This window comes from Oncorhynchus gorbuscha, linkage group LG22 (genome assembly GCF_021184085.1).
Source record: "Oncorhynchus gorbuscha isolate QuinsamMale2020 ecotype Even-year linkage group LG22, OgorEven_v1.0, whole genome shotgun sequence".
NCBI classification, from domain to species: domain Eukaryota; kingdom Metazoa; phylum Chordata; class Actinopteri; order Salmoniformes; family Salmonidae; genus Oncorhynchus; species Oncorhynchus gorbuscha.
The window spans coordinates 11,197,795-11,224,898 of NC_060194.1; the positions used below are offsets into that span (position 1 = coordinate 11,197,795).

The 27,104-nt window shown below is 44.1% G+C and overlaps 1 protein-coding gene and 1 pseudogene across 5 annotated transcripts in view; one reads left to right on the forward strand and one right to left on the reverse strand.

The window, feature by feature from the left end:
* Nucleotides 1–25,189, forward strand: part of LOC124010000 (SPRY domain-containing SOCS box protein 4-like) — a 112,313-nt gene extending 87,124 nt beyond the window's left edge. For all 5 annotated transcript variants that reach the window (XM_046322297.1, XM_046322298.1, XM_046322296.1 and 2 more), the window contains one exon: nt 23,924–25,189. In XM_046322297.1, the coding sequence (XP_046178253.1) occupies nt 23,924–24,051 (128 nt within the window). In that variant the 3' untranslated portion in view covers nt 24,052–25,189. The remainder of the gene's footprint in view (nt 1–23,923) is intronic.
* On the reverse strand, nt 4,787–7,067 carry LOC124010002 (annotated as a pseudogene).
* Nucleotides 25,190–27,104: the final 1,915 nt, after the last annotated feature.

A 27,104-nucleotide genomic window follows, 5' to 3' on the forward strand; every position in this document is an offset into this window, starting at 1 on the left:
CTTAGCTAACTAGATGTATCTCCCCGGAGACCACTCAAAACAAAATCCTGATTTTAGATTAAATCAGAATATCAATGAAAATAATAATATAATTAGAATATTTTTGAACAATTCATTTATATTAAAAGGACATTTTATATTAAACCACAACTGTTTCATAATCCTTAGGCCTTCTCTGTAGGCCCTCACAGTTCCTCATTGTTTTCCATTCGGGGTCACCTCTGCAAAGTGAAAGGGAGGTTAGTGGAACACTAGTTCAGAGTTGCAACCCTTTTTTTTTTGAAGAAGAAGTGAAAGGATTGGAAAGATTGGAACAGACCAGTGGTTTTCAACTTGTGGTCTGCATCCTTGCAGGTGGTCCATTTAATTTTTTTTTTTTTTTTTTTTTTTTTTTTAAATAACAGTTTTAATGGTGTTATAAGCAATGTTGCATTACTTTTCTAAATGCTAATGGTTTATAATAATGATAGGCCTTTATTCTGTTACATTCATTGATAAAATGTACTCTAAATTTAACCGGCAAGGTATTTAATGTAAAAAGGTCCTCAAGCTTTTAACAGTGATTTTAGTGGGCCCTCGAACTGAAAAGGTTGGGAACCGCTGCACTAGGATGCGTCCAACTTAAGAAAGTTGGCTAGCATTACAGTCCACATAGCCTAAGGGAACTATGTGCTTGAGTTATTAATTCCCGTCGTCCTTATTAGCTAATGCTAATCAGCATATGCCGGGTTGCGCTGTAGCCACAGAAGTAGATTACATTAGTGCAGATTTTATTAGCCATTTATCCCCACATGATGTGACCTTTGCTAGCAGAGCTCAGAGTAACCTCTGCAGACTTGACTTTTGACGATCTACTTCATAGAGACTTAATAAGAGACTCCTGAACATGTCTTTCCTACCCCCCCACTGGAGTGCTTGCTCTATCCTGTCTTCTCAATGACTCTTTACCTGCTGTCTTCCCAGTTACTCTCCCTCTCCCACACTTTGAGCATCCTCTTTCTCTCATGCTCCCTCATCTTCTAAATTAAATGTTCCCCCTGGGAGTCAGATGGAAGCAGTGTACCTTGTTAGCTCAAGAAGCAATGCAGATCGAGATCCATTAAACATGTTACGGTCATTTTAAAAGCATATAAACATCTGAGAGGAAAAGCTTCAGTCTAGGAAAGAGGGAGACTGTAAGACCAATAGTATAGGCTTGAGCAAAACTCAAAGAGTGATAAAGAGGAGAGGAGAGACATAAATTATTAAAGATATGGCTCTTGACGGATCAAGTATGTGTTTTAATTAAGGTGGGCACACAAGTGTTGCTGATAAAAGAACTCGAAGTGCTCTGTCGCGGGAAGTAGGGGTGCTGGAGTTGCTGCAGCACCCTCGGATCAAGGGTGCACCCTCTACATACTCCTGTCTGTAGGCTACAGACATCAATAAAATCATTCAAAATACTACATAGACAATTTGGGCAGCAAGAGCAAACGGCTAGTTGCGTTGCGGCCATATTAATATAATCCATAGAAGGGCCTTAACCTCTAACCCTGGCAATTAGACTGGTAAACTCATGGGTACACTCCCAATGGCTGCCATTCCTGATTGGAATCGTTCTGAGGATTCTATTTCTATAGCTATACCTAATTGACCTTTCACAAATTTTTAAATACAGTCGTGGAGAAAATCTGTTAACCTCTGCGTCTCACAAAGATGTCCCGGTTGGAATCAAAAATATCAAATTTGGACTAATCAGACCAAAGGACAGATTTACACCAGTCTAATGTCTATTGCTTGTGTTTCTTGGCAAGTCTCTTATTATTGGGGTCCTTTTAGTAGTGGTTTCTTTGCAGCAATTTGACCATGGAGTCCTGATTCCAGTCTCCTCTGAACAGTTGCTGTAGAAATGTCTGTTACTTAACTCTAATGAACTTATCCTCTACAGCAGAGAACTCTGGGTCTTCCTTTCCCGTGGCGGTCCTCATGAGAGTCAGTTTCATCATAGCGCTTGACGGTTTTTGCGACTGCACTTGAAGAAACTCTGAAAGTTATTGTAATTTTCCGGATTGACTGACCTTCATGTCTTAAAGCAACGATGGACTGTAATTTCTCTTTGCTTATTTGAGCTGTTCTTGCCATAATATGGACTTACCCCTATTTGGTAAAAGACCATCTTCAGTATACCACCCATACCTTGTCTCAACACAAGTGATTGGCTCAAACACATTAAGAAAGGAATAATTCCACTATTTCAGGCACACCCGTTCATTGAAGTGCTTTCCAGGTGACTACCTCATGAAGCTGGTTGAGAGAATACCAAGAGTGTGCAAAGCTGTCGCGGCAAAGGGTGGCTATTTGAAGAATCTAAAATATATTGGGATTTATTTAACACTTAAAAAAATTTTTTTTAACTTACTACATGATTCCATGTAATTTCATAGTTTTGATGTCTTTACTATTATTCTGCAATGTAGAAAATAACAAAAATAAAAACTTGAATGGGTAGGTGTGCCAACTTTTGACTGGTACTGTAGTTTGGAAAGCAAATGCCTACTGTGGAAAAGAGAAGACTAATCTGTCTGTAGAAGCTACCAAATGTCTTCATCTTCTCTCCAATATTGAGCGAACAGCACTGTTTTTCAAAGAAACCTAACTTAAGAGGCTATTGGCACGAGCATCGGCCATGACCGGTATGTAGCCTAGCCAGAGCATTTTCATGCTCTCTCTATACTGTAGCCTATTTATGTTGACTGACCATGTCTAGAAGAAACGATGGACTTTCATTTCTCTGCTTATTTCAGCAGTTCTTGCCATAATATGGACTTGGTAAAAGCCAAAATAGGGCTATCTTCTGTATACCCGCCCATACCTAGTCTCAACACTATTTTCATTGGCCTGGGCCATAGGTTGCTTACATATTGATCTCAGTTTGTCAGTGTTGGAATAGCCACTCATTTCGGTCAATTATGTGGTTTAAAAAAAGATTCTGCCAATGTCTCCAGTCATGTAAAATGACGTAGAATTGCATGAAATGCGTTAATGAAGGCCACTGACAATGTCAACAGTGAAGAGGCGACTCAGGGATACTGGCCTTCTAGGCAGATTTCATCTGTCCAGTGTCTGTTCTTTTACCCATCTTAATCTTTTTTTGTTTTGGGGTCCAGTCTGAAATATGGCTTTTTCTTTGCAACTCTGCCTAGAAGGCCAGCATCCCAGAGTCACCTTTTTACTGTTGACTTTTAGACTGGTGTTTTGTGGGTACTATTTAATGAAGATGCCAGTTGTGGACTTGTGAAACCAGACACTCTAATGTACTTGTCCTCTTGCTCAGTTGTGCACCAGGGCCTCCCACTCCTCATTCTATTCTGGTTAGAGCCAGTTTGCGCCATTCTGTGAAGGGAGTAGTGCACAGCGTTGTACGAGATCTTCAGTTTCTCGGCAATATCTTGCATAGAATAGCCTTCATTTTTCAGCTCAAGAATATGCTGCCGAGTTTCAGAAGAAAGATCTTTGTTTCTGGCCATTTTGAGCCCGTAATCGAACCCACAAATTCTGATGCTCCAGATACTCAACTAGTCTAAAGAAGGCCAGTTTTATTGCTTTTTAATCAGAACAACAGTTTTCAGCTGTGCTAACATAATTGCAAAATGTTTTTCTAATGATCAATTAGCCTTTTTAAAATGATAAACTTGGATTAGCTAACACAACGTGCCATTGGAACACAGGAGTGACAGTTGTTGATAATGGGCCTCTGTAGATATTCCATTAAAAATCAGCCGTTTCTAGCTACAATAGTCATTTACAACATTAACCATGTCTACACTGTATTTCTGCTCAATTTTATGTTATTTTAATGGACCATTTTTTTCTTATTTGCTTTCAAAAACCAGGACATTTCTAAGTGACCCCAAACTTTTGAGCGATAGTGTGTGTGTGTCATAGGGTTGGGTAAACTTGATGGTAAACATGAAACCATATCTGGATTGAAACGGAATGCCGTTGCCTTACTTTGCACAGAGCAGATGTCAGCACCCTGTGAGATTCAATTACCCAGAGATTATATCCAACTATTCACACTTATTTCTTTAAAACCTATCCGCGTAAAGAGCATTAAAAGTATTGATGGCTGTGTCAGTTGGGCAATATTTATTGCTCTATTAATACTTCATATCTTGCCCCCAAGACCTATGACATTGCACTTGGCTGTGACAAAGGCTTAAACCTCGAGCTAAAAGCTCCAGTTCCCCATAGCATTGAAATCAGTCCACTAAGTCTAGAAAGTGCATCTCACTTGGTCTCAAAGACATCTGTGTGGGAAGCTTAGTTTACTGTATTTGTACATGTGGGTTCTCTACATTTCTTAGGTTTGTTTGGTTCCTAGGAACGTAGCAATTAGTCAAGCCTTATTCTGGATGCCACTTATGACACCAAATGTTACCGCCTGTGTGAAACCCCGAAGCTCTATGCTGCTCATTTGGTGACCTTTAAAAAAAAAATAATAATTGGTATTTTTTTAGTCTCTAGCTTGTGGGCTTATTGCCTTAGTGACTTATGCTTCATGTACTATACAATCACTAGTGTGTTGTTTTAATGGACGCTTTAGGCGCATCAAGTTGAAGTAGCAATTTCTTGTAGCAATTTCATAATGGTCTCCAATCCCACAGTAGCAAGGCACAATGACCAGGTGCTACAAGAGCCACTATCAATGAACTCGAGCAGGAACAATGACTTTCAGGAACACACGTTCATTTATTATGCATCATGAATGTATAATTGATAACAATAGGTCTAGTAGGTTGGACGCATTGTGAATACATGAGTAATTGGTTTGTAAGCCTATGAAAGTAACTACGCAAGCTTGACATGTAATAAACTAGATCACTATTGTGTATTGATTATTTTTTTAGTTTACTGTCATAAATAGTACACACAATTATAGTTACATGAATTGAAAACACCCTGGCAGGTTGGTGGATGTTGGTTAATCCCGACCAGATCCCAACCATGAGCACTCCGTTCTGCCACCTCTGGTCTCTTGACTCTCTAAATTACTAAAAAATAAGTGTAAATACGGTGCATGGCAAAACAGACAGCACATTCAAAAGGCTGTGTTTGGTGTGTATCGTGTGTCAAATTCGAGGCCTGCAGGCCTAATCTAGAGCCCAAATGTGGCCCGTGGGTGGTTTGAGTAAAAACAACATTTGGGGGAAAGTCAACTTCAGTTGAAACCATGTAGAAATGATATTGCTCTAGATTTATACAGTCCCTTCACTCTTTCCATGTTGCTAAGAATAACCAAAACAAAAGCTGGATTGTCAGGGAGCATCAAATTACAGAAAAATACTAGTTTTGGGGAGGGGGGGGTTTGACACCCCCAGCGTATCAGTCATTTCCACATAGCCTTCCTGACACTTGGAATGATTTCAACAGTCCTTATTCAGTAGTCTTGGCTAATTGCTGCTAGGGGTATGTCTATGTATGGACATGGTTAGGTGGCATTTAATGGTGCAGAAGGCCCGTCTCTGTCCTCTCGGAGGCTCATATGGTGTCACCATTTTAACCACTGACCTCTCATCCCGTCTCCCTATCGCTCTCGGAGTCTCCCACTCCTCCTGGCCCTGCCTCTCTTCCAGTCTCTCTCATCCTCTCCCGCTCAATCTTCATCTCCCTCCATCCTCTCCCTCAACTCCTGCTCTCTCCGGCTCCACTCTTCCTCCAGCATGTGATACATGTGAAGGGAGAAGTGCCATCCACCGTTCTCCTGCAACATGTCCTTCACCCTGCTCACTAATGCTTCCACCTGACCCCTTCCCTCCTTTCCCTCCCACTGTCCCTCCTTGTTATCCAACACATGGCACCTGTACCTGCACTTTTCCATCAGCCACTGCAGTGCTAGGCCCCCAGATTGGATATGCTGCTCCAGGCTTCGCCCCCTCCCCTTCAGTCAGTTGCCGAAAGTGAAGAGCACCATGGTGTGCCTCCACACACTAGAGGTCATGACCTCCATGCGCCTCTCCATCTTGGTGAAGTCAGGTAGGGGAATCACTAGGAGGACAACGTGGGGACCGGGGCCACACAACGACAGGGCTCTTAGCAGCTCTATCTTCTCCTCCCTGGGGACGGAGTCTTCTGAGAAGCCCCAGCCCCGGGCATCAATCACGGTGACGTCACGGCCGGCTGCGGTTCCACTGGCCACAGTGCTAGTCCCGCCCCCTCTGGTGTCGAGGGCTTTACGTCAAAGTATGGTGTTGCCATAGGAGCTCTTGCCTGTGCGTTTAGGTCCTACCAGGAGAAGGCGAACGTCGGCGGGGTCTGTGTCGGCTGGGAGAGAGGAGAGAGGGATGCTGTTAGAAAGGAATTCGTATCTGCTCAGACCTTAGCGCCAGAGTCCAAGAGAGTGGAGTGGGATAGAGAGATGGAGGAGACGTTAATAAGAGAGACAGGCAGGCTGTCTGACAACTATCCAGTAAAAAAACATCTGCCATTGTTGCTTTGTGCCACTCACTGAAAGACGTTCTACTGCTTGTCAGTTTGTCATAAAAAAAGTTCAATAGAGGTGACCTTGCGAGACTCCAAGTTCTGAAAGTTTCCTACACAATGCACTACACGCAGTCGCAATGAAAATGGTTTAATTTAACTCAATCTAGCCTCTCCTGACGTAGAACTTGATTGAGCGCATCCACTTGTACTTGGTAAACTCAGCAAAAAAAGATGTCCTCTCACTGTCCACTGTGTTTTATTTTTAGCAAACGTATCATGTGTAAATATTTGTATGAACATAAGATTCAACAACTGAGACATAAACTGAACAAATTCCACAGACATGTGACTAACAGAAATGGAATGAGGCCCTGAACAAAGGGGGGGTCAAAATCAAAAGTAACAGTCAGTACCTGTTGTGGCAACCAGCTGCATTAAGTACTGCAGTGCAGGTCACAGTGGCAAATGTAGTAGTCCGTTTCACAGCGAACCCTCTGCTCCATAAAATTGTTAATTAGCATTAGTTAGTAAATAAGCTTTTGTTAGTTCACTTGCGAGCGCATGCGGTCAGGTATTTCTTCACAGAACAAGTGCAAGTTAGTTGGAGTGTTTGTCTCAAGTGTTGAATGCATAATGACTTGTTCAGAGTGGCTCCTTTTTGATATAAAGGACCTTTGCAAGCCCCCCTCCCCTTTGCATTGCAATAATAGTTTCTTGCTTACTTGACAGCCTTGAGTAGTAATATGTTGCTACTATTAAACTCTCATTTCTATGGTTACTGTCAGGCAATACTTTTCTAGTTATGTTACACACCGTAAAGGATTGTCTATTTTAAGACTTATTGGAATATGTTCCAAGTTATTTTTGTCATTTTTATGAGGCAACTCTTTCACTGTGGTTAATGTTGAATCAAGTTTTAGTGTAGGGCCAGCATTTTATTGAGGAACTCTTTGCTATGATAAAACACCTGGGAATCAGGAAAATGATTGACCAAGTGGAATTTGGCAATGTGTTTGCATGAACTGTGCGCACCCATTTTCTTGTTGGTAAAAATAGGTTTCATGTGAAAACTCTGATCTTAAAACACCCGGTTGCTGCCTTCCTCTCCCATGTCATCCTCTTCTCATTCTTCCTCTTTTTCCATCCCTTCCTCCTCTCCATTATCCCCCTCAGTCATTTATCTGCAGTGCCAGTAACACTAGCATGTGCTCACTCTCTTTTAGCCTTTGGGGCACTGGGGACAGGTTTCTTTATGCAACCTCTCATTTGAAGTGTGTGTGTGTGTGTGTGTGTGTGTGTGTGTGTGTGGTGTGTGTGTGTGTGTGTGGTGTGGTGGCAGGTGATATGAATCTCATTGCCACTAGTGTAACACTAGCTATAGAAGTATTTTCTGTAGGTCTGTTACACTGTAGCTGAAAGGATACAGAAGAGACTGCAAACGCACACATACTATTTAGTGAGCGGTTGTATTGTTTTACTGCTGTGTACCTGACATCCACCTGACAGGTAGTCGATTTCCTTGTTGTGACCATAGCTTATACTGCTCCTTGTCCTCACGCAGGTGGCCTGGCTCTACATTCCAGCCTTGTATTCCACTCTGTTTTCACTCACACACACACACACACACCCTTGCACCCTTTACAACCCCCAAACCTGCAGGTGTGTGTGTGTGACTACCCCCTCTGAGTTTAGACTATACACACTGTCTTCCAGCACATTTTACAGCTGACATTACTGGAAGAAGGTGGGTGTGTACCAGACCCCCTCCTCCCCCCCCTGTCTGTGTTTAGACTGCAGGCTTTCACACTCGGCATGTTTTAAACAAGTCATTACTGTTTGAGTGTTCACACCTTCTCTATTTTTCCTGTCGTATCCTTCTGTCTCCTAGATCCAACTGTACTTCTTTGTGACGTTCGCACACACACACACACACACACACACACACACACACACACACACACACACACACACACACACACACACACACACACACACACACACACACACACACACACACACACACACACACACACACACACACACACACACACACACACACACACACACACACACACACACACACACACACACACACACACACACACACACACACAGAGCTTTCCCAGTTGACTCATCTATAGCGTCAGCGAGGCATTAATTCAGCTTTTCTGTATGAATCACAGGAGAGCAGCACACATGAAGGAAGTGTGTGTTCAGTCTCATCGCCTGTGGGACATCTCAATCACACATCTCAATCACACCGTGTGTGTGTGTGTAAAGAGTGGCGAGATGAGAGGGGTAAGGTGGAGGGAGTGCTGTAGGTTTGAGAGTAAGGATGGAGAGATGAAGGGATGTAGAGCGAGAGGAAAGGATCGATGGAAAGAGCTGTAGCGCTAAAGGGATGAGCGGAGTGAACCAAAGGGACAGAGAGATGGATGATGTTCCCTAGGCTCTGGAGTACAGCACGTCTGGTGTCTCCTAAGGCATGGTGCTGAAGGCACAATACAGCTCCCAATGGAGCTCAGTATTTTGTGTGTGATTCCCGAAATGCGTTCTCCAGTGTTTGAGGCCTGCTCACATCTGACATCTCCATCCCCAAGCATGTATGTGCCTCTGCCTCACCTGTAATATCTCAGAGCCCTGTGGATGTGCTGTGGTGCTATGACCAAATTGATTGCATCTTTGTCCACACTTTGGATGAAAGTATGTGTATATTTGTGTGTTTAGTAGCTGTGTGTGTGCTTTTATGCCCTCTTTCTGGGTTCTTTCATCTCAATGAGATGACTTTTGTCTACTGCTAGGAACTATATACATCAAAAGTATGTGGACACCGGCTCGTCGAACATATCATTTCAAAGTCATGGCCATTCGTATGGAGTTGGTCAGCAGTAGGATTGTCCAGGTCTGACGTCAAGGATTCTGACCTTGGCAGGTGAATAGGTTTCCTACCCAGGCAGAATAGAAGTAGGAGGGAAAACTGAATTGTACCCTTGTATAAAATTACCTCTGTCTCTCTAGCTCATTCTGTTTTTATTTTTTTTCTTTCCCTCTCCTCTTTCTTTTTCCTCGCTCACACTCACGCTTGCTCAGACACTACACACACACACACACACACACACACACACACACACACACACACACACACACACACACACACACACACACACACACACACACACACACACACACACACACACACGCACATTACCCCTGAGCAAAGCTTGAAGGTGATCAGACTGTATTTTCTTCTCTCAGACCTGAGTCCCTTGCATTCATCGGCTCAATAATCAGACCCCACCTGAAAGTGTGTGTTTTTGTCTTACCCTCAACTTTTACCTCTACCCATGGGTGGCCCTCTTCCTCATTTAGATAACTGTGCACTGTCCTCCACTCCTCTCTCTGTTCGGTCAGAAACAGCGCTGTCAGTGTGTTCTCTGGTAATGAGGACTTAGGGTGGTAGGGGTGGGTCGCTTGCTCTCTCACACACATGCTGCCTATGCCTGCAGTGCTGGGAATTTCAGCACCCATACAGTTCACCATCAAAACTGACTCCTGCATGCAAGTGTACGTCACACGTTTTATTCATGAGTGAGAGAGTGCATATCAGGGAGACCATGAGAGGATGAGGAAGAAGGAGATTCGAGAGCTGTCCTAATCTCCTGAACATAGTGACCCAGACTCTGATCCTGTTCGTTTTCACATCTGGTGCCCCCGTTCTCCCCTCCATCTTTCCCCTCGTCAATTTTTGGCCGCTCGGTCTCTCTCTCCCTTACTCATCACTCTCTCTTTCATTGACAGTCAGTCGGTTTCTTTTGTGTCCACAAGGTGTTTTTTTTAAGTGCTTTAATTCTCTATCAAACCACTGCAATAAGCCCCTCGCCCCTTCAAGCCTGCCTAGTGATGATGACAATACTTCAGAGCGCCTGTCAGACATCATTAGCATTCTAAATGATTCAATCTAGAATAAATAAAACCCTGAAAAAAATAATATAAATGGATCTATAGTCAGATGGAATATGCCCACTTCAGCCCGAGCCCGGTATCAGACCTGCATGGGCGGTCTTCTCAACTCCTATGGTCAGTGTAACGCCAATGGCAAGACACTACCACAAACTGATCTTGGACTTCATTTCTCTCACAGGACACTAACTGTTAAGAGATTTACTGTAATGTATAAAAAGCTGCGGCCAGTGAGGGTCTGTTTATTACCCCTGACAAGTCCTGTTCTGTCCCTGAGTGGTGCTGGACACCGCTGGCAGGAGAGTAGAAGATCAAAGTGCAGGAAGTTGGTGTTGTGGACAACATTGGGTCCCCGGTCTCGTGTTGTTGGCATAGGAGGAAGTCATGTGTTCTGAGATGTCTTTTGGCCGTTATTACAGCATTTATTTCATCGCCTGTCTGTTTTATTGAGGACAATTGTGGGTGGAGGGGAGCTTAGTGTGTGTTGTGTGAGCTTGTTTGTTTGCGACTGTTCTCTCATTTGTTTTTGTCATTTTCAGGCAAACTAGGTGTTTTCTATTGATATGAGCACAAAATGAATAAACCAAAATGGATTCCAAATTCCATCGCTATTGCTTTATGGAGTCTTAGAGTAGCCTTTTTGTGCCTATGAGTGTACAAAACATTAAGAACCCATTCCTAAAATTGACTTGCTGTTGCGCGTGGAAAACCCAGCAGCGTTACAGCGCTTGCCAAAGCCGTGGGTCTGGCACCTACTACCATACTTAGTTCAAAAGCACTTAAATATTTTGTCTTCCGCATTCACCCTCTGAATGGCACACACACACAATCCATGTCTCAAGGCTTAAATCCTTTATGCTGTCTCTTCCCCCTTTTGATCTACACTGATTTTGAATTGGCTTTAACAAGTGACATCAATAAGGGGTCATAGCTTTCAGCTGGTCAGTCTGTCAAAGAAAGAGGTGTTCCTAGTATGGATGCACAATATATCGAAATTGTCTAGTTTTAACGCCGATGTGCAAAACCGATGTCAAAGCTGAAGTGCATACCTATATTATTTTTTTATTTCACCAGGTAGGCCATTTGAGAACAAGTTCTCCTTTACAAACAACAACAGAGTTGCACATGGAATAAACAAACGTACAGTCAATGACACGATAGAAAAAAGTTTAGAAATGACGTGAGGTAAAGCAATACATAGGCCGTAGTAGCGAAGTAATGACAATTTAGCAAATTAACACGAGTGATAGATGCACAGATGATGATGTGCATGTAGACACATATACTGGGGTGCAAAAAGGAAATAAAGACAATATGGGGATGAGGTAGGTAGATTGGATGGACTATTTACAGATGGGCTGTGTACAGCTGCAGCGATCGGTTTGCTGCTCGGATAGCTGATGTTTAAAGTTAGTGAGGGAGATATAAGTCTCCAACTTTAGTGATTTTTGCAAGTAAACACCAGCACTGTAGGTGCGCGAGACAACTTTACCAGCATCGTAGCATACCTCTCAATGAATCGTTGTGACATATGAGTGAGTGTAATAAATGTGTAATAACTACATCAAAAAATGTATGAACGCGTTAAATGATTGTGATGTGCCGTCATATTCAGGTCCTGATTGGTCAACAAGCTAATTTGACGTGTTAAATAGTATATTTTTGATATGCAAAGACCCAAACGGCGTTCCATAGAAATCCTGGTTGAGAACAACTGAACAAATGAACAACGAAACAGCACAGCAAGTAAGTGAAAGAAATAGGTTTTGATTGTTTTACTGGTAATGGGGACATACGTAAATGCCAACAAAATAACTTTTTGTTCAGTTGTGTGTGTGTGTGTGTTTCTAACCTTTTATTTAACTAGGCAAGTCGGTTAAGAACAAATTCTTATTTACAATGACAGCCAAACCCGGACAACGCTGGGCCAATTGTGCGCTGCCATATGCGACTCCCAATCACCACCGGATGTGATACAGCCTGGATTCAAACCAGGGACTGTAGTGGCGCCTCTTGCACTGAGATGCAGTGCCTTAGTCCGTGTGTGTGTGTGTGTGTGTGTGTGTGAACATTTGAACTGTATTGGAATGCTTAAAAGGGCAGCTAAAATTTTAAATATCAGTTATCGGTATCGTTTTTATTGGCAAGGAAAATATCGGTATCAGCCGAAAAATGTCATCAGCGCATCACTAGTTCCTAATCCTAATGTTTTGTACACTCAGTGTATATAACAAAGTCAAGTGAGCAGCTTGCTAACATAACCTCGTCCCAGGGTTACGTGTACAGTTAGCGCGGCTGCTACAATCCGATATCCAATAAAGATGACAAAAACAAAGGTTATCTAACTATTTACTGGATGTGTCTGTGTTTTGTATGACTCCCGTTGGCGAGAGACCTGCATTGGCAGCTTTTGCTTGTGAGAGCTCATTAGCTCTGGCTGCTGTATCGTACTGTACCGAGGAAAGAGGATTATCTGTCTCGACAAACACCCACGTGTTGATACTGTACTGCACTTAAGCAAGTTTCCCCAGAAACGTAGGTGTTTGAATAGTTAGTTAGCATAATGCTAACGCTACAATATGGGGATTTCCCCCGGGATCTTCAGCAAAACGTTCGCCATTGAATGAGCATGTGAAAGCTATCACTGGTCCTGTACTCTACTATCAAACTGCAGTAGACTGCTTCTATATTCCTGGCCAATGGCAGGTGCCTTGGTCCTGTTTAAACTACATGAGTCCTGATAAACCTATAATCAGCCCCAGCCGTTCCTCTCTCATATACTGTAGCTAGCACTGATGTACTGGGATCAGAGGAGAGCCTTTCTATCCACAGTGGGGATCAGTCTCATTTGTCCTTGAGAGCGCCTCAAAGCCTTAGCTTGCCTCTGTAAATATGCCAGTGGCAGAACTGGGAAGCTGGTCAAATATGAATTCTGCAAGTCATTTGCTCCTGTGGTAATGAGTGTGGGTGGCAGTGCGTGCGTATGTTGAGTTCATTTGCAAGTGTGTGTATTTGCAAATGTCCGTTTCCAAATCTGTGTCTACATGTATCTGGCTACGTGTCTGTGTATCCGTATCTGGCTACGTGTCTGTGTATCCGTATCTGGCTACGCGTCTGTGTATCCGTATCTGGCTACGCGTCTGTGTATCCGTATCTGGCTACGCGTCTGTGTATCCGTATCTGGCTACGCGTCTGTGTATCCGTATCTGGCTACGCGTCTGTGTATCCGTATCTGGCTACGCGTCTGTGTATCCGTATCTGGCTACGCGTCTGTGTATCCGTATCTGGCTACGCGTCTGTGTATCCGTATCTGGCTACGCGTCTGTGTATCCGTATCTGGCTACGCGTCTGTGTATCCGTATCTCTGCGTCTGTGTATCCGTATCTGGTACGCGTCTGTGTATCCGTATCTGGCTACGCGTCTGTGTATCCGTATCTGGCTACGCGTCTGTGTATCCGTATCTGGCTACGCGTCTGTGTATCCGTATCCGTATCTGGCTACGCGTCTGTGTATCCGTATCTGGCTACGCGTCTGTGTATCCGTATCTGGCTACGCGTCTGTGTATCCGTATCTGGCTACGCGTCTGTGTATCCGTATCTGGCTACGCGTCTGTGTATCCGTATCTGGCTACGCGTCTGTGTATCCGTATCTGGCTACGCGTCTGTGTATCCGTATCTGGCTACGCGTCTGTGTATCCGTATCTGGCTACGCGTCTGTGTATCCGTATCTGGCTACGCGTCTGTGTATCCGTATCTGGCTACGCGTCTGTGTATCCGTATCTGGCTACGCGTCTGTGTATCCGTATCTGGCTACGCGTCTGTGTATCCGTATCTGGCTACGCGTCTGTGTATCCGTATCTGGCTACGCGTCTGTGTATCCGTATCTGGCTACGCGTCTGTGTATCCGTATCTGGCTACGCGTCTGTGTATCCGTATCTGGCTACGCGTCTGTGTATCCGTATCTGGCTACGCGTCTGTGTATCCGTATCTGGCTACGCGTCTGTGTATCCGTATCTGGCTACGCGTCTGTGTATCCGTATCTGGCTACGCGTCTGTGTATCCGTATCTGGCTACGCGTCTGTGTATCCGTATCTGGCTACGCGTCTGTGTATCCGTATCTGGCTACGCGTCTGTGTATCCGTATCTGGCTACGCGTCTGTGTATCCGTATCTGGCTACGCGTCTGTGTATCCGTATCTGGCTACGCGTCTGTGTATCCGTATCTGGCTACGCGTCTGTGTATCCGTATCTGGCTACGCGTCTGTGTATCCGTATCTGGCTACGCGTCTGTGTATCCGTATCTGGCTACGCGTCTGTGTATCCGTATCTGGCTACGCGTCTGTGTATCCGTATCTGGCTACGCGTCTGTGTATCCGTATCTGGCTACGCGTCTGTGTATCCGTATCTGGCTACGCGTCTGTGTATCCGTATCTGGCTACGCGTCTGTCAAAATGCTTGTGTTCCTAGCTCCAACAGTGCCATAGTGTCTAACAATCCACATCTAAAAAGTAAAAGAATGGAATTAAGAAATATATCGATATTAGGATGAGCAATGTCGGAGTGGCTTAAACTAAAATACAGTCAAATAGAATACAGTGTATATATTTGAGATGAATAAACTTTATTGTTGAAGTGGCCAGTGATTCCATGTCTCTATATAGTGCAGCAGCCTTTAAGGTGCAGCGTTGAGTATCTGTGTTTATATACAGTACCAGTCAAAAGTTTGGACACAACTACTCAAACCATGGAATGTCTATATTTATACTATTTTCTACATTGTAGAATAATAGTGAAGACATCAAAACTATGAAATAACACATGGAATCATGTAGTAACCAAAAAAAGTGTTAAACCAATCAAAATAGTCCAAATAAGGAAAACTCTTGAATGAGTAGGTGTGTCCAAACTTTTGACTGGTACTGTGTATGTCTACGTGTGTGTGTTTACATATCAGTGTCTACATCCAGTTTGATGAAAACAATCTTTCCCACTTGTTCACGTTCCCAGGCAGCTTGAGAGACAGTGGAAGTCAAGGAGACATTCAATCCATAAAAAACTTCCAAGGTGGTGACCCAGAAGAAGGTTGATCGACCCCACTAATTGCAATGTAAAAAAGCAATCATTGAACAATTCCGATGCGTCCAATTGTTATCATCATCCTGTAGCTGCAGTGTGTATGGATGTCCCTTGAATGCAAAAGACATGAAATTGAATGAAAGGCATTGAATTGGACGCTGTTGGAGGCTTTGGAAGTCATATGACCCGTGGGTTCTTTTCCACGTTAATCGCTAATGGTAGCCTCGGGGGAGAACATGTGTGTGCCTCTCTGTCTATGACTCCTAGGAAAGCCACCATGACTGGTACGGGTGCACTATTAGCAGATCAAACACTGGCGATTCTATTCCCTTGGAAAATAAGTGAAGAAGGGCGGAGGAGAGAAGGATTGGGTTTCATACTGCGTGGGATCTTCTGGTATCTTTCTGTCTTTCTGCCAGATTGTTCAATGCAAATACACCCGATCAGCACACTTATCACAGTGGAAAACCTCCTGTGTATGAGTCTCCACTTTCCTACTAGTGCATCTCCCTCTTTATCCCTCCTCCCCACCTGGAAACAGTGCTTTCATATTTGTAATTGATCTTTTATATCGATCAAGTGTCCATCTAGCTTTTCCCCTGCTGGTTGTCTGTCTCTCTCTCTCAAATCTTCCCCTCTCTCTCTAATCTTCCTCTTAAATCTTTAAATCCATCATATTAGAGAAGGGTTTCACAGTGGATTTGTCAGTCCCTTCAAAGTCAGCCAGGGCGAAGACTGCTGATGCAGCATCCTCTAACACAGTGTTTCCCAACTCCCGTCCTCGATTACCCCAAGCAGTACACATTTTTGTTGTTGTAGAACCTCATCCAACTCCTCCGGGACCACAATGAAAATGTGTGCTTTTGGTGGTACTCGAGGACCGGAGTTGGAACACTGTATTACAGGATTCTGCGACAGCACTTTACACCGGCTGCCTTTTGAACGGACTGACAATGAATCCGCTGTGAAAAACTGTCTAGTCGCCTGTCACTAAGGAGTGTCATGTCAAGCGCTCCAACAGATGTGGCTCCCCTCCCACTGCAGTAGACTTGGCCTGGCCTGATAAACGAGTTCGCTGCTTAACCTGACTCATTAGCTCATCAGCTAGCATCAATAGATGCTGCTGCTATGTTCAAATAATGGCTTTGTGAGTCACCACTAAGGGTATCTTGGGTACTTATGTACTGTAATTGAGGTGGTAATTGATATCATCATTATACCGGAACAAGTTTAATAGTTAATGACTAGTGATATGTAGTGGATATTTTCTTGTCATTTGTCATCCGTGAAACCAAGTGACGACAATATTTGATGTGTAAAATAGCTGTGCGTTTTCATGCGTCTCATGACGAAGGGTTGGCAAATCTGTAGCTAATTGCTACAACATACTGCAATGTGCAGCTTTATAAACTGTTATCTAATGGTGTTTTTTTTAGCTGTGAGTCCTCCAGCAGTGGTACAGTATTCCCACTTCCCACCTTAATATGTCCTGAGCTGTCTGGTGTCTCGCTTCTTGATTAAACTCTCTGACCCATCCTTTCCTTGATCAAAGACTACTTGGCTGCACTAATCACTCAGAGACTGGATCACTTCGATTACGTTCCCAGATGGATCCACTGAGGCATGACATCTTGTGAGGGCTTGTAATAACTTACTGGTCCCCTTTTCATTGAAGTTCAAGTTATCAGCAGACAAGCGTAGGGAGTTCGAAGACTTTGATTGATAGGAGCAGAACGTCCTAGTTTAGAACATCTGTCTTAATTTTTATTTATTTTAAATAAAACAAACCTTCTACCTGGTATGTTTAGGGGGAACCTGGCTGTCATCATTCCCTCAGAGCTGTTCGAGAACCATCCAGTGCTCCCCGAAATGAGATGGGTGACTCCGTTCTACTGGTGACTCTCTGTATTCGCTAAGCTCCTGAGACCGGCGCTGCTGTAGAAAAGTCCCCACCACTACTGAGCACTAAAAGAGCTTTTGAGCGTGCTCAAATTAATTGGATTCCCTACAAAACGTGCCCCTTTCTTGATATGTTCAGTCCCTCAGCTTGTCAACTGGGCTCCAGAAATTGCTTGAGTAATAATCATAACGACAAACCAGAAAAACCCTATCCTTCGCCTCCCCCAAGTAGTTATTTTTTTTCTGTGCATAAGAATAAATTATTATTTTCCCCCAGCTAATGGGCCGTGGATAAATGAAGACTAAGCATGCCACGACTTATCAAACGCAGGAATGTGCACATCCCCTCAAACAGATGGAGTGGTGTCTGCAGGTCTGCACTCCCTCTGAACTGTCTGCCAGGAGTATTTGAGAGTTTGTCAGACTTTACTTCATAGGGCATATAGCCTCAATACCTGGCTGAAGACTCTTTCTTTAACGATGCTTCGTTGTTGACTGTAGAACAGTGACGCATGGCTCCGGATAGTCCTCCAAGGCCCGAAGTGTCTTCCGGTTTTCAACCTTTTCCTCTTATACCTGATGGATAAGTCTGTAGACTCTAGCCAGTCAACCTTAATTGATCAATTAAGTTCCAGGGAGAAATTAAAATCAGCAGGACTGTGGCCCTCAGACTAGAGGAATGGAATGCAGGAATGGGTACAGTGACATTAGGGACACTGTAGCATGTTTCTGTCCCCTGATGTGTGTGTGTGTGTGTGGGGTGGGGGGCACTTCACACTTTCGATAACGCCAGGGCTTAAACCATACAGCGAGCATTATGTACAGTGTGTGATAACCATACGTTGGTATATTGTACACCTGAAAGACCAGGACACATCTTGGGATATATAGATCCTGATGTACAAAGCATTTTCACTGGTCCATGTTTAGAAGGAAACACTGCATGAAAGACCAATAAGAGGGAAAGGCAAAACAAAGATAGAAATTCAATGTTTTGGCCACCTTGTTTTTTTGGCAAGTATCAAGGTGTGGTCTTGCCCGCACTGTGGTGCAGTGCGTCTGAAATGCTTTTAGGATTTGGCAGAGGGAAGAGAAGACTCTGTCTGTGTCCTTAGTGCCAACATGACAGAGTAGCCTCCATTGGCTAGTCAGGGGTCTTGACAAATGGTAAGCCTACTGTACCACTGGAAGACAGATCGCACTCTGCAAGGTTACGCTGAGGACAGTATCGAGCAGCTTTGTTCCAACCCGCCATTAAAACACCAGGTTTTGCCAATCGCTTAATGATCAAGACCTTGTTTTGCTGAATCTGGAGTGGTTTAGTGGTGCGCTTGAGCAAAAGCCTGCCCACACCGTCTTTTCCTCTGCAGTGTTTTTGACTGCTGATATACTGTTGAGACTTAGGCAGGTTTTAGAAAGTGCCTCGTGTTCATTGGAAAATGCTTTCTATTAGCGTCGTGTGTCTTTATTTCTCCTAGCTAGCGCACCGTGAACATTACTACGCGTGTTTTGTGCATTCAGGTGCACGTTCAGCTTGCCGCACCCACTTTTATTGTCAAGACACGTGCACGTGCACTCTCCCATTACCTGGGGGCAACAACAAAGCCAGCTTAGCATCCGTTTCTTTTAGATTCTGTTGTCTAAATTTAGCCAAGATAACGAGGGCCTTATTATTTTAGAGGCTTTGAGATTCTGGTTAAGTCCAGCATTAACCTGACAGAGCTGGTTCTCATGCTCACACTCCCAGCGGTGTGTGTGTGTCACCTTGTATTACCTAGTGCTTTACTCACCCATTGTAATTCATAGCATGTTTCCTCTATTTACTAGAACAAAAGCATCTGTTGAACCCAGTTAGTCTCCCCCTCCTATAATGGTATGCATTTGCTTACTGTTATTTGATAAGTGCCCCACTCCTAATAGCCATGCAATAGAGCGCTGTGCAGAGGTTGTGATTCTTTCTCAACACCTGCATATTGATACAGGAACACAGTATGGTAAGAAGTGTGCCTGAACGTATTGTATAACATGTATGTGACACGTCTCTGTCTAATGAGAAGTGTGTGTGTGTGTTGACTAATTACAGTTATATCGATAACTTTGAGCGCGTGGGTGTGTGTATCATCTGAGACGGACAGGTCTCTAACGCATGGGGTTAACCTTGAGTTCAGCGGTGCTGGTCGGAGAACAGGTGGGAGGTTGGTGATGAGTGTTTTCCTCCAGAATGACCGCAGGGTGAAACGCTGGCTGTGTCCGACTTCTCCGATGACGCCATAACTCTCCCAGGTCTGTTCGAAACGGGTGTGTCAATGTTGTAACTGCCACTTCCCTTCATTTGAGTCACTTCAATAAACTGAGGCAAGACTCCGTTTTGTTTGTTCGTTTCAAAGCGGTATCTACATTTTTTTTGTGGCTTATGGATGAGACCAATGGGTTAGCAATTATGGGTATCGATCTAAATTGTGCTCCCTGTTTCACAATTTTATTTCGGCTGCCAACGTTTCTGGTTTCTTTGTAAAAGCTGTACTGTAGCATGACTGTGGTGTTGCGTCCCTCAGGCAACCGCACGTGGCATGACACCTTACACACACTCACTCTCTTGCTCTCGCTCTCCATCTGGATGAGTGGTGAAGCGAGAGCTCGATCTCTGCCCAAAATCTGTCCACATGAAGTAGTTCTTTATTAAGCCGGTGAGGAGTTTTTGTATTGGGGCCGGTGAGTGTAGATTTTAGTCAAGATATCAAAATAGCAATTAATGGTTATGTGAGACTTATTTGATCCAATAGAAGTTGCGTAATTCTTTTTTTGTTTGTTTTAAATTTTACCCCTTTTTCTCCCCAATTTCATGGTATCCAATTGTTAGTAGCCACTATCTTGTCTCATCGCTAGAACTCCCGTACGGGCTCAGGAGAGACGAAGGTTGAAGGTCATTTGTCCTCCGATACACAACCCAACCAAGCCGCACTGCTTCTTAACACAGCGCGCATCCAACCCGGAAGCCAGCCACACCAATGTGTCAGAGGAAACATTGTGCACCTGGCAAACTTGGATAGCGTGCACTGCCACAGGAGTCGCTGGTGCGCGATGAGCCAAGGATATCTCTACCGGCCAAACCCTCCCTAACCCGGACGATGCTAGGCCAACTGTGCGTCGCCCCACGGACCTCCCAGTCATGGCCGGTTACGACAGAGCCTGGGCACAAACCCAGAGTCTCTGGTGGCACAGCTGGCGCTGCAGTACAGCGCCCTTACCACTGTGCCACCCGGGGGGCCGCGAAGTGTGCAATTCTTAAGTTGTTATGAGGGCACTGATAAGTGTGATGCACGTAACATCCCAGCAAATTTGAGAAAAAACACTTGGTATCAGAGTGGTCTCTGTTGAAGTTTGAGACGGTCTATGCGTTGGTTAGCAGATCATCTGACTGTCCGTTCAATACAGGCGGTTGATGTCAACACTTCATCGAATATATACAATTAAAATTTTAAAAATACTCAATGAGATGTATCCACCAATCCGCTCTGTGGACAACAATTCCCATTAAGGCAGAGACATCCGCATCTGGTCATATATCTCTGGTGCTGTCCATCTCTGCGTTTCCCGCCATCTTCTATCCCTGGGCCAACCTCCACTGGCACTGATGGCTAGGGTCACAGAGGTCATGGGCAGGGACATGCCCCTCACCCCTCCCAACCATCTGCCCAACCGTGTGACGTAACGAAGCCAATCAAAGGTTTTGAATATGGGCCAATCAGGGAGAGTGGTATGAGCTAATTGCAAGGGTGAAATAGAACATGTAATTTCGGTTAATTAAACAAGGTCCCAAAACACTACGATGCACAACGAAAGTAGTGTTGCCCTTGCCAGCCCTTCCAGTTCAGCCTAGAGTCCCCAAGGAATACAACTCGAGTATGAGCAGTAAAGCTATTACAGGATAATTTAATGAATGCCCGACTGAAAGCAATACATGGAATGTAATCAATCTCCCCGGATTTTTGATTTGAGTCAAAGTTGGCAGCCCTACATGAAAGTGACTCATAATTCACTAGCAACAATACCTTTCATCAAAACCTGCAGGAGACGAGTCAAACAGAGAACCGTGAAAATTAACACTGTCCCTTTTTTAGATTGTCATTTGTAATTAGTTCATCCAAAGGTGGCTCCACTTCACTAATAAAATGTCAACAAATATTTGTTTTCATTATGGAGTAGCTACCTGTGCTTGTCTCCTTTTCTTCACCCGATCAGTATGATAACACCCATTCTTGTCACATACTAGTAGTCCAGAGGGAAAGGAGGCTAGTAAAGAAACCTCAAAGGTATTGGGATGCAGCCCAAGGTTTTTAATATAATGATAGTCAAGAGTGACTGGACATCCCAGTAAAGAAAGACATTGAATGCTGTATTGGGATGCAGCCCAAGTTCTAAGGTTGTAGGAGCAACGCCTTTGTACTGTAGATATTTTGGTCATGGCTTAGGGTCTTTATGGTGAAACGGGTCGAGGCAGATGGGAGGCTGTCATTCTAGCAACCGGGCTGTGGGTGTAATTTATAAGTCCTTGTGAAAGGGAGCAGGCACTAAAGGTGATCGACGGGAGCGTCAGCTGGAAAGTGGTAGGGAGAGGAGGTGAATTACAACATTGCTAGTGTGCGTCTCTTTTATGCATAGTTGCACACATACAGTACGCAGATGCATGCATACAAAAATCAAATCAAATCAAATTTTATTTGTCACAATCACATGGTTAGCAGATGTTAATGCGAGTGTAGCGAAATGCTTGTGCTTCTAGTTCCGACAATGCAGTAATAACCAACGAGTAACTAGTTAACAATTCCAAAACTACTACCTTATACACACATGTAAAGGGATAAAGAATATGTACATAAAGATATATGAATGAGTGATGGTACAGAGCGGCATAGGCAAGATGCAGTAGATGGTATTGAGTACAGTATATACGTATGAGATGAGTATGTAAACAGTGGCATAGTTTAAAGTGGCTAGTGATACATGTATTATATAAAGATGCATTGGATGATATAGAGTACAGTATATACGTATACATATGAGAAATAATGTAGGGTATGTAAACATTATATTAAGTAGCATTGTTTAAAGTGGCTAATGATATATTTTCCATCAATTCCCATTATTAAAGTGGCTGGGGTTGAGTCAGTGTGTTGGCAGCAGCCACTCAATGTTAGTGGTGGCTGTTTAACAGTCTGATGGCCTTGAGATAGAAGCTGTTTTTCAGTCTCTCTGTCCCAGCTTTGATGCACCTGTACTGACCTCGCCTTCGGGATGATAGCGGGGTGAACAGGCAGTGGCTCGGGTGGTTGTTGTCCTTGATGATCTTTATGGCCTTCCTGTAACATCGGGTGGTGTAGGTGTCCTGGAGGGCAGGTAGTTTGCCCCGGTGATACGTTGTGCAGACCTCACTACCCTCTGGAGAGCCTTACGGTTGTGGGCGGAGCAGTTGCCGTACCAGGCGGTGATACAGCCCGACAGGATGCTCTCGATTGTGCATCTGTAGAAGTTTGTGAGTGCTTTTGGTGACCAGCTGAATTTCTTCAGCCTCCTGAGGTTGAAGAGGCGCTGCTGCGCCTTCTTCACGATGCTGTCTGTGTGGGTGGACCAATTCAGTTTGTCTGTGATGTGTACGCCGAGGAACTTAAAACTTACTACCCTCTCCACTACTGTTCCATCGATGTGGATACACATGCACGCATACACTGATACACTTTCCGCTGGTTTACAGTCCCGTCTATCGACGGATCTGTAGGCAATTGGTGTAGTGACTTCATGAACATTCTGTTGTCGTCTGATATCAAACTTGTCATTATGAAAAAGTATATAGTATATGTATATGTATTGGACAGCCTCTGCATGACATCAGCAGCCCGGTGCTCCAAATAGCACACCTTCTCTGTTTTAACACCAAGAAACCCATCCGTTTTAAAACGGAATTGAGTAACTGTCAATCTAGCAAGCCATGCAACTAAAAGTAATTTTCTAAACAATGTCTTGGTTTGTTGCTAGCTAACTATAGCTGACAACCTCTTCACTTTTTATGCATTGTTACAGGAAAATAAACCGACAATATCATTATGTACAAGGTAATGGGGGGCTTACAGGAAATATCTTCATGCCACAGTGTGATGAAATAAAAGTAGTTTGTTCTATTGGGGAATTTTAGAACTCCTACATCTTGTCACAGGAGGATTTGGTCTGGTTGCTGTGGCAGTCCGGTAACCACGACAACGGACATTGCTACAGTTGCACAGACTTGAACTGTTTTCATGTCTGTGCCACAAGGAAACTGGCAGTCTACACTACTCTACAGACATTTCACCTGAATATAAATGAAATGTTTTGAGCAGCGACACTTGTCACTTATTATCTACAGACATGTCACACTGTCAGATATCCTGTTTCCTTGTCACGAACAGTAAAAAGGGAATTCTGTGTTTTGCAGACTTTTTTCCCATTGTAAAAACCACCAACTAACCTTTCCTCTTCTCTTCCTGGTTACAGCGGAGCCCCTCCCCCTGATGGACCTGTGTCGTCGGGCCGCCCGGGTAGCGTTGGGCCGAGAGCGCCTCCAGGAGATCGAGTCCCTGCCCTTACCCCAGTCTCTCAAGAATTACCTGCAGTACCAATGACCAAACAACGCTCCACCAACTGGGACCATCTGGAAGGAAACCATGGCGATCTAAGTGTGATGGAAGATAGACAGAATGTCAGGGAGGTTCGAATGAACAACGGCGGATGCCGGAAGTGGAATGTTTACATTGTGGGATAATTAAGCTCTGCGGTGAATAGATAGACACTTGTGTTCAGGTTTTTGACCCAGAGGATGATTGATACTTTTTTGTTCGGGGTTTTGACACGTTTGGACTTTTACAATTATTGATGGCTGTAGCTCTCTTCCAATGAAGCCCCTATTTCATGGACTGGTATGGTCCACGGTCACTTTGAAGTATGGGTGTTAGGAGACTACTGCCATCTGCTGGTTTGAGTGAGAACGGCACCTAGAAGGCACACACTAAATACCCCGGGAGGCCTTTGAAATCATATCACTGCTACTGGATACTCTATAGTCAGTCTCCTACAATGTCCTGTCCAGTCGGCAGGCAGACACAGGACTTTTCTACAGGGCTCAGATGTGTTTCGGTCCATTTCCAGTTCAAACTGGCCTGGAGCTCACTAGCTCACTGGTAACATACAATATCTGCCCCGTTGTCTTAAAGGACCCATTAAAGGACTATGCCAGTTCTGGACTTACTAGGTTTACACATCTAGTTTTTCTGGATCTATGTCAAGTAATGCAAGGGGAAAAAATGGCACAGCACCCATTTTGGGAGGGGGTGTGGATGACCACACACTATAGCAGTCATCTTTTTTTCTCTAGAAGGCTTGAGTCACTTTTATTTCTGAGTTTGTACCCTATATTTTATTCTTAGTGTGGATTCTGACGACGATGATAACGTTACGATGACTGTTTATTTATCATGAGGTAGTTTCTTTTTACGTTACGTTTTACGTTACGTTCAGGTAAATATACTACACCGATATGGGAGATGATGATCAGCGCTGTCACCCTAAGGCTTTTTAAACTGGATGCTGCTTTAATTATTATTATTATTATTATCATTATTATTATATGATCACTGATGGTTTTAATCTATATCTGCCTGCTTGGATGGGAGACCAGGGCCATTCGGGGGCATACACAGTGGAATGTATGGGCAGTGCTGTTAGCAGATCTGAAATGTGAATAAAAGCCAACTGAATGAAAAAGCCATTCTGGGCTGGTAATTTCCTCCGTATCAAGGTTGGGCTGCCAGCTGTGTGTGTGTGTGTGTGTGTGTGTCTTTCTGGATAAAAGCCAAGGAAGGCAGATTTGTTTATTATGTGTTTTTCTCCCTCTTTGTTTATACCGTCAGTCACACTCAGGGGAAACCAGGGCATCCTCAAATCCAGCTGTGACAGTTTGTGTAACCTCGTCATCGCTCGACCACATCTGACCTAACTCCCTACCCCCTCTCTGTATCTTTACCTAACTCTCTCATTCTACCTATCTCAATTTACCTACTCTAGATCTCACTCCATCTCTACCTACCTCTCATTCAATCTCTACCCTATTTCTCTCTAGCTACCTCCCGCTCCATATTTCTCAGCCTCAAATCTCTATATTGTAGACTTAGTAAATGGAGCCATAAGCTAGAAACTGAGCTTTCCCAATAGACTATTTAAACATGCTGGGGTCATTTCCTATGAGCCCTAAATATTATTAGAGATATTAAGTGGATGATCAGGGCTGCATTCAAGTGGACACTTCCTTAGAACATCTTAAATTAGGTCTGAAGAGGGTTTACCTTCTTGGGAATGGGCCGGCAGGGTAGCCTAGTGGTTAGAGCATTGGCCTAGTTCTCTTGTTCTGCCCCTGAACAAGGCAGTTAACCCAGTGTTCCGAGGCGTCATTGAAAATTTATAATTTGTTCTAAACTGACTTGCCTAGTTAAATAAAGGTGTAAAAAAATGCCGGTCAAGTTGGCTTCCAAACCACACCAATAAGCTCAACCATTGAATCTCAAAGCAAGCTGTTTTAATTTGATCAAAAGAGCATTTTTGTGTCTGTCAGACTGCTAGCTGTAAATATAGCTAGCCTGTACAGTAAAGCTGGGTGATATGGACCAAAATCCATATTGCAGTAAATTGACTGAATTAGTAGTATACCGGTAAATTGTACAACATTGTGAACCAGTTTTATTTTTATTACCTTATGAACAACTAGTAATAGTTTGAAATGTTGTAGCTTTCAATGGTCTCATTTAACAATCGGCCATATTAGCAAACAATCACTTTCCCGTCCCAGTTCTAGTGTACAACCATTAGCTTAGTCAGCTAATTGATACACGGACTTGTGCATTAGTGAAAACAATGGATCTTTACATTTTTTACATTACATTTAAGTCATTTAGCAGACGCTCTTATCCAGAGCGACTTACAAATTGGTGCAATCACCTTATGACATCCAGTGGGACAGTCACTTACAATAGTGCATCTAAAACTTAGGGGGGGTGGGGTGAGAGGGATTACTTAACCTATCCTAGGTATTCCTTAAAGAGGTGGGGTTTCAGGTGTCTCCGGAAGGTGGTGATTGACTCCGCTGTCCTGGCGTCGTGAGGGAGTTTGTTCCACCATTGGGGGCCAGGGCAGCGAACAGTTTTGACTGGGCTGAGCGGGAGCTGTACTTCCTCAGTGGTAGGGAGGCGAGCAGGCCAGAGGTGGATGAACGCAGTGCCCTTGTTTGGGTGTAGGGCCTGATCAGAGCCTGGAGGTACTCGTTCCCCTCACAGCTCCGTAGGCAAGCACCATGGTCTTGTAGCGGATGCGAGCTTCAACTGGAAGCCAGTGGAGAGAACGGAGGAGCGGGGTGACGTGAGAGAACTTGGGAAGGTTGAACACCAGACGGGCTGCGGCGTTCTGGATGAGTTGAAGGGGTTTAATGGCACAGGCAGGAGCCCAGCCAACAGCAGTTGCAGTAATCCAGACGGGAGATGACAAGTGCCTGGATTAGGACCTGCGCCGCTTCCTGTGTGAGGCAGGGTCGTACTCTGCGGATGTTGTAGAGCATGAACCTACAGGAACGGGCCACCGCCTTGATGTTAGTTGAGAACGACAGGGTGTTGTCCAGGATCACGCCAAGGTT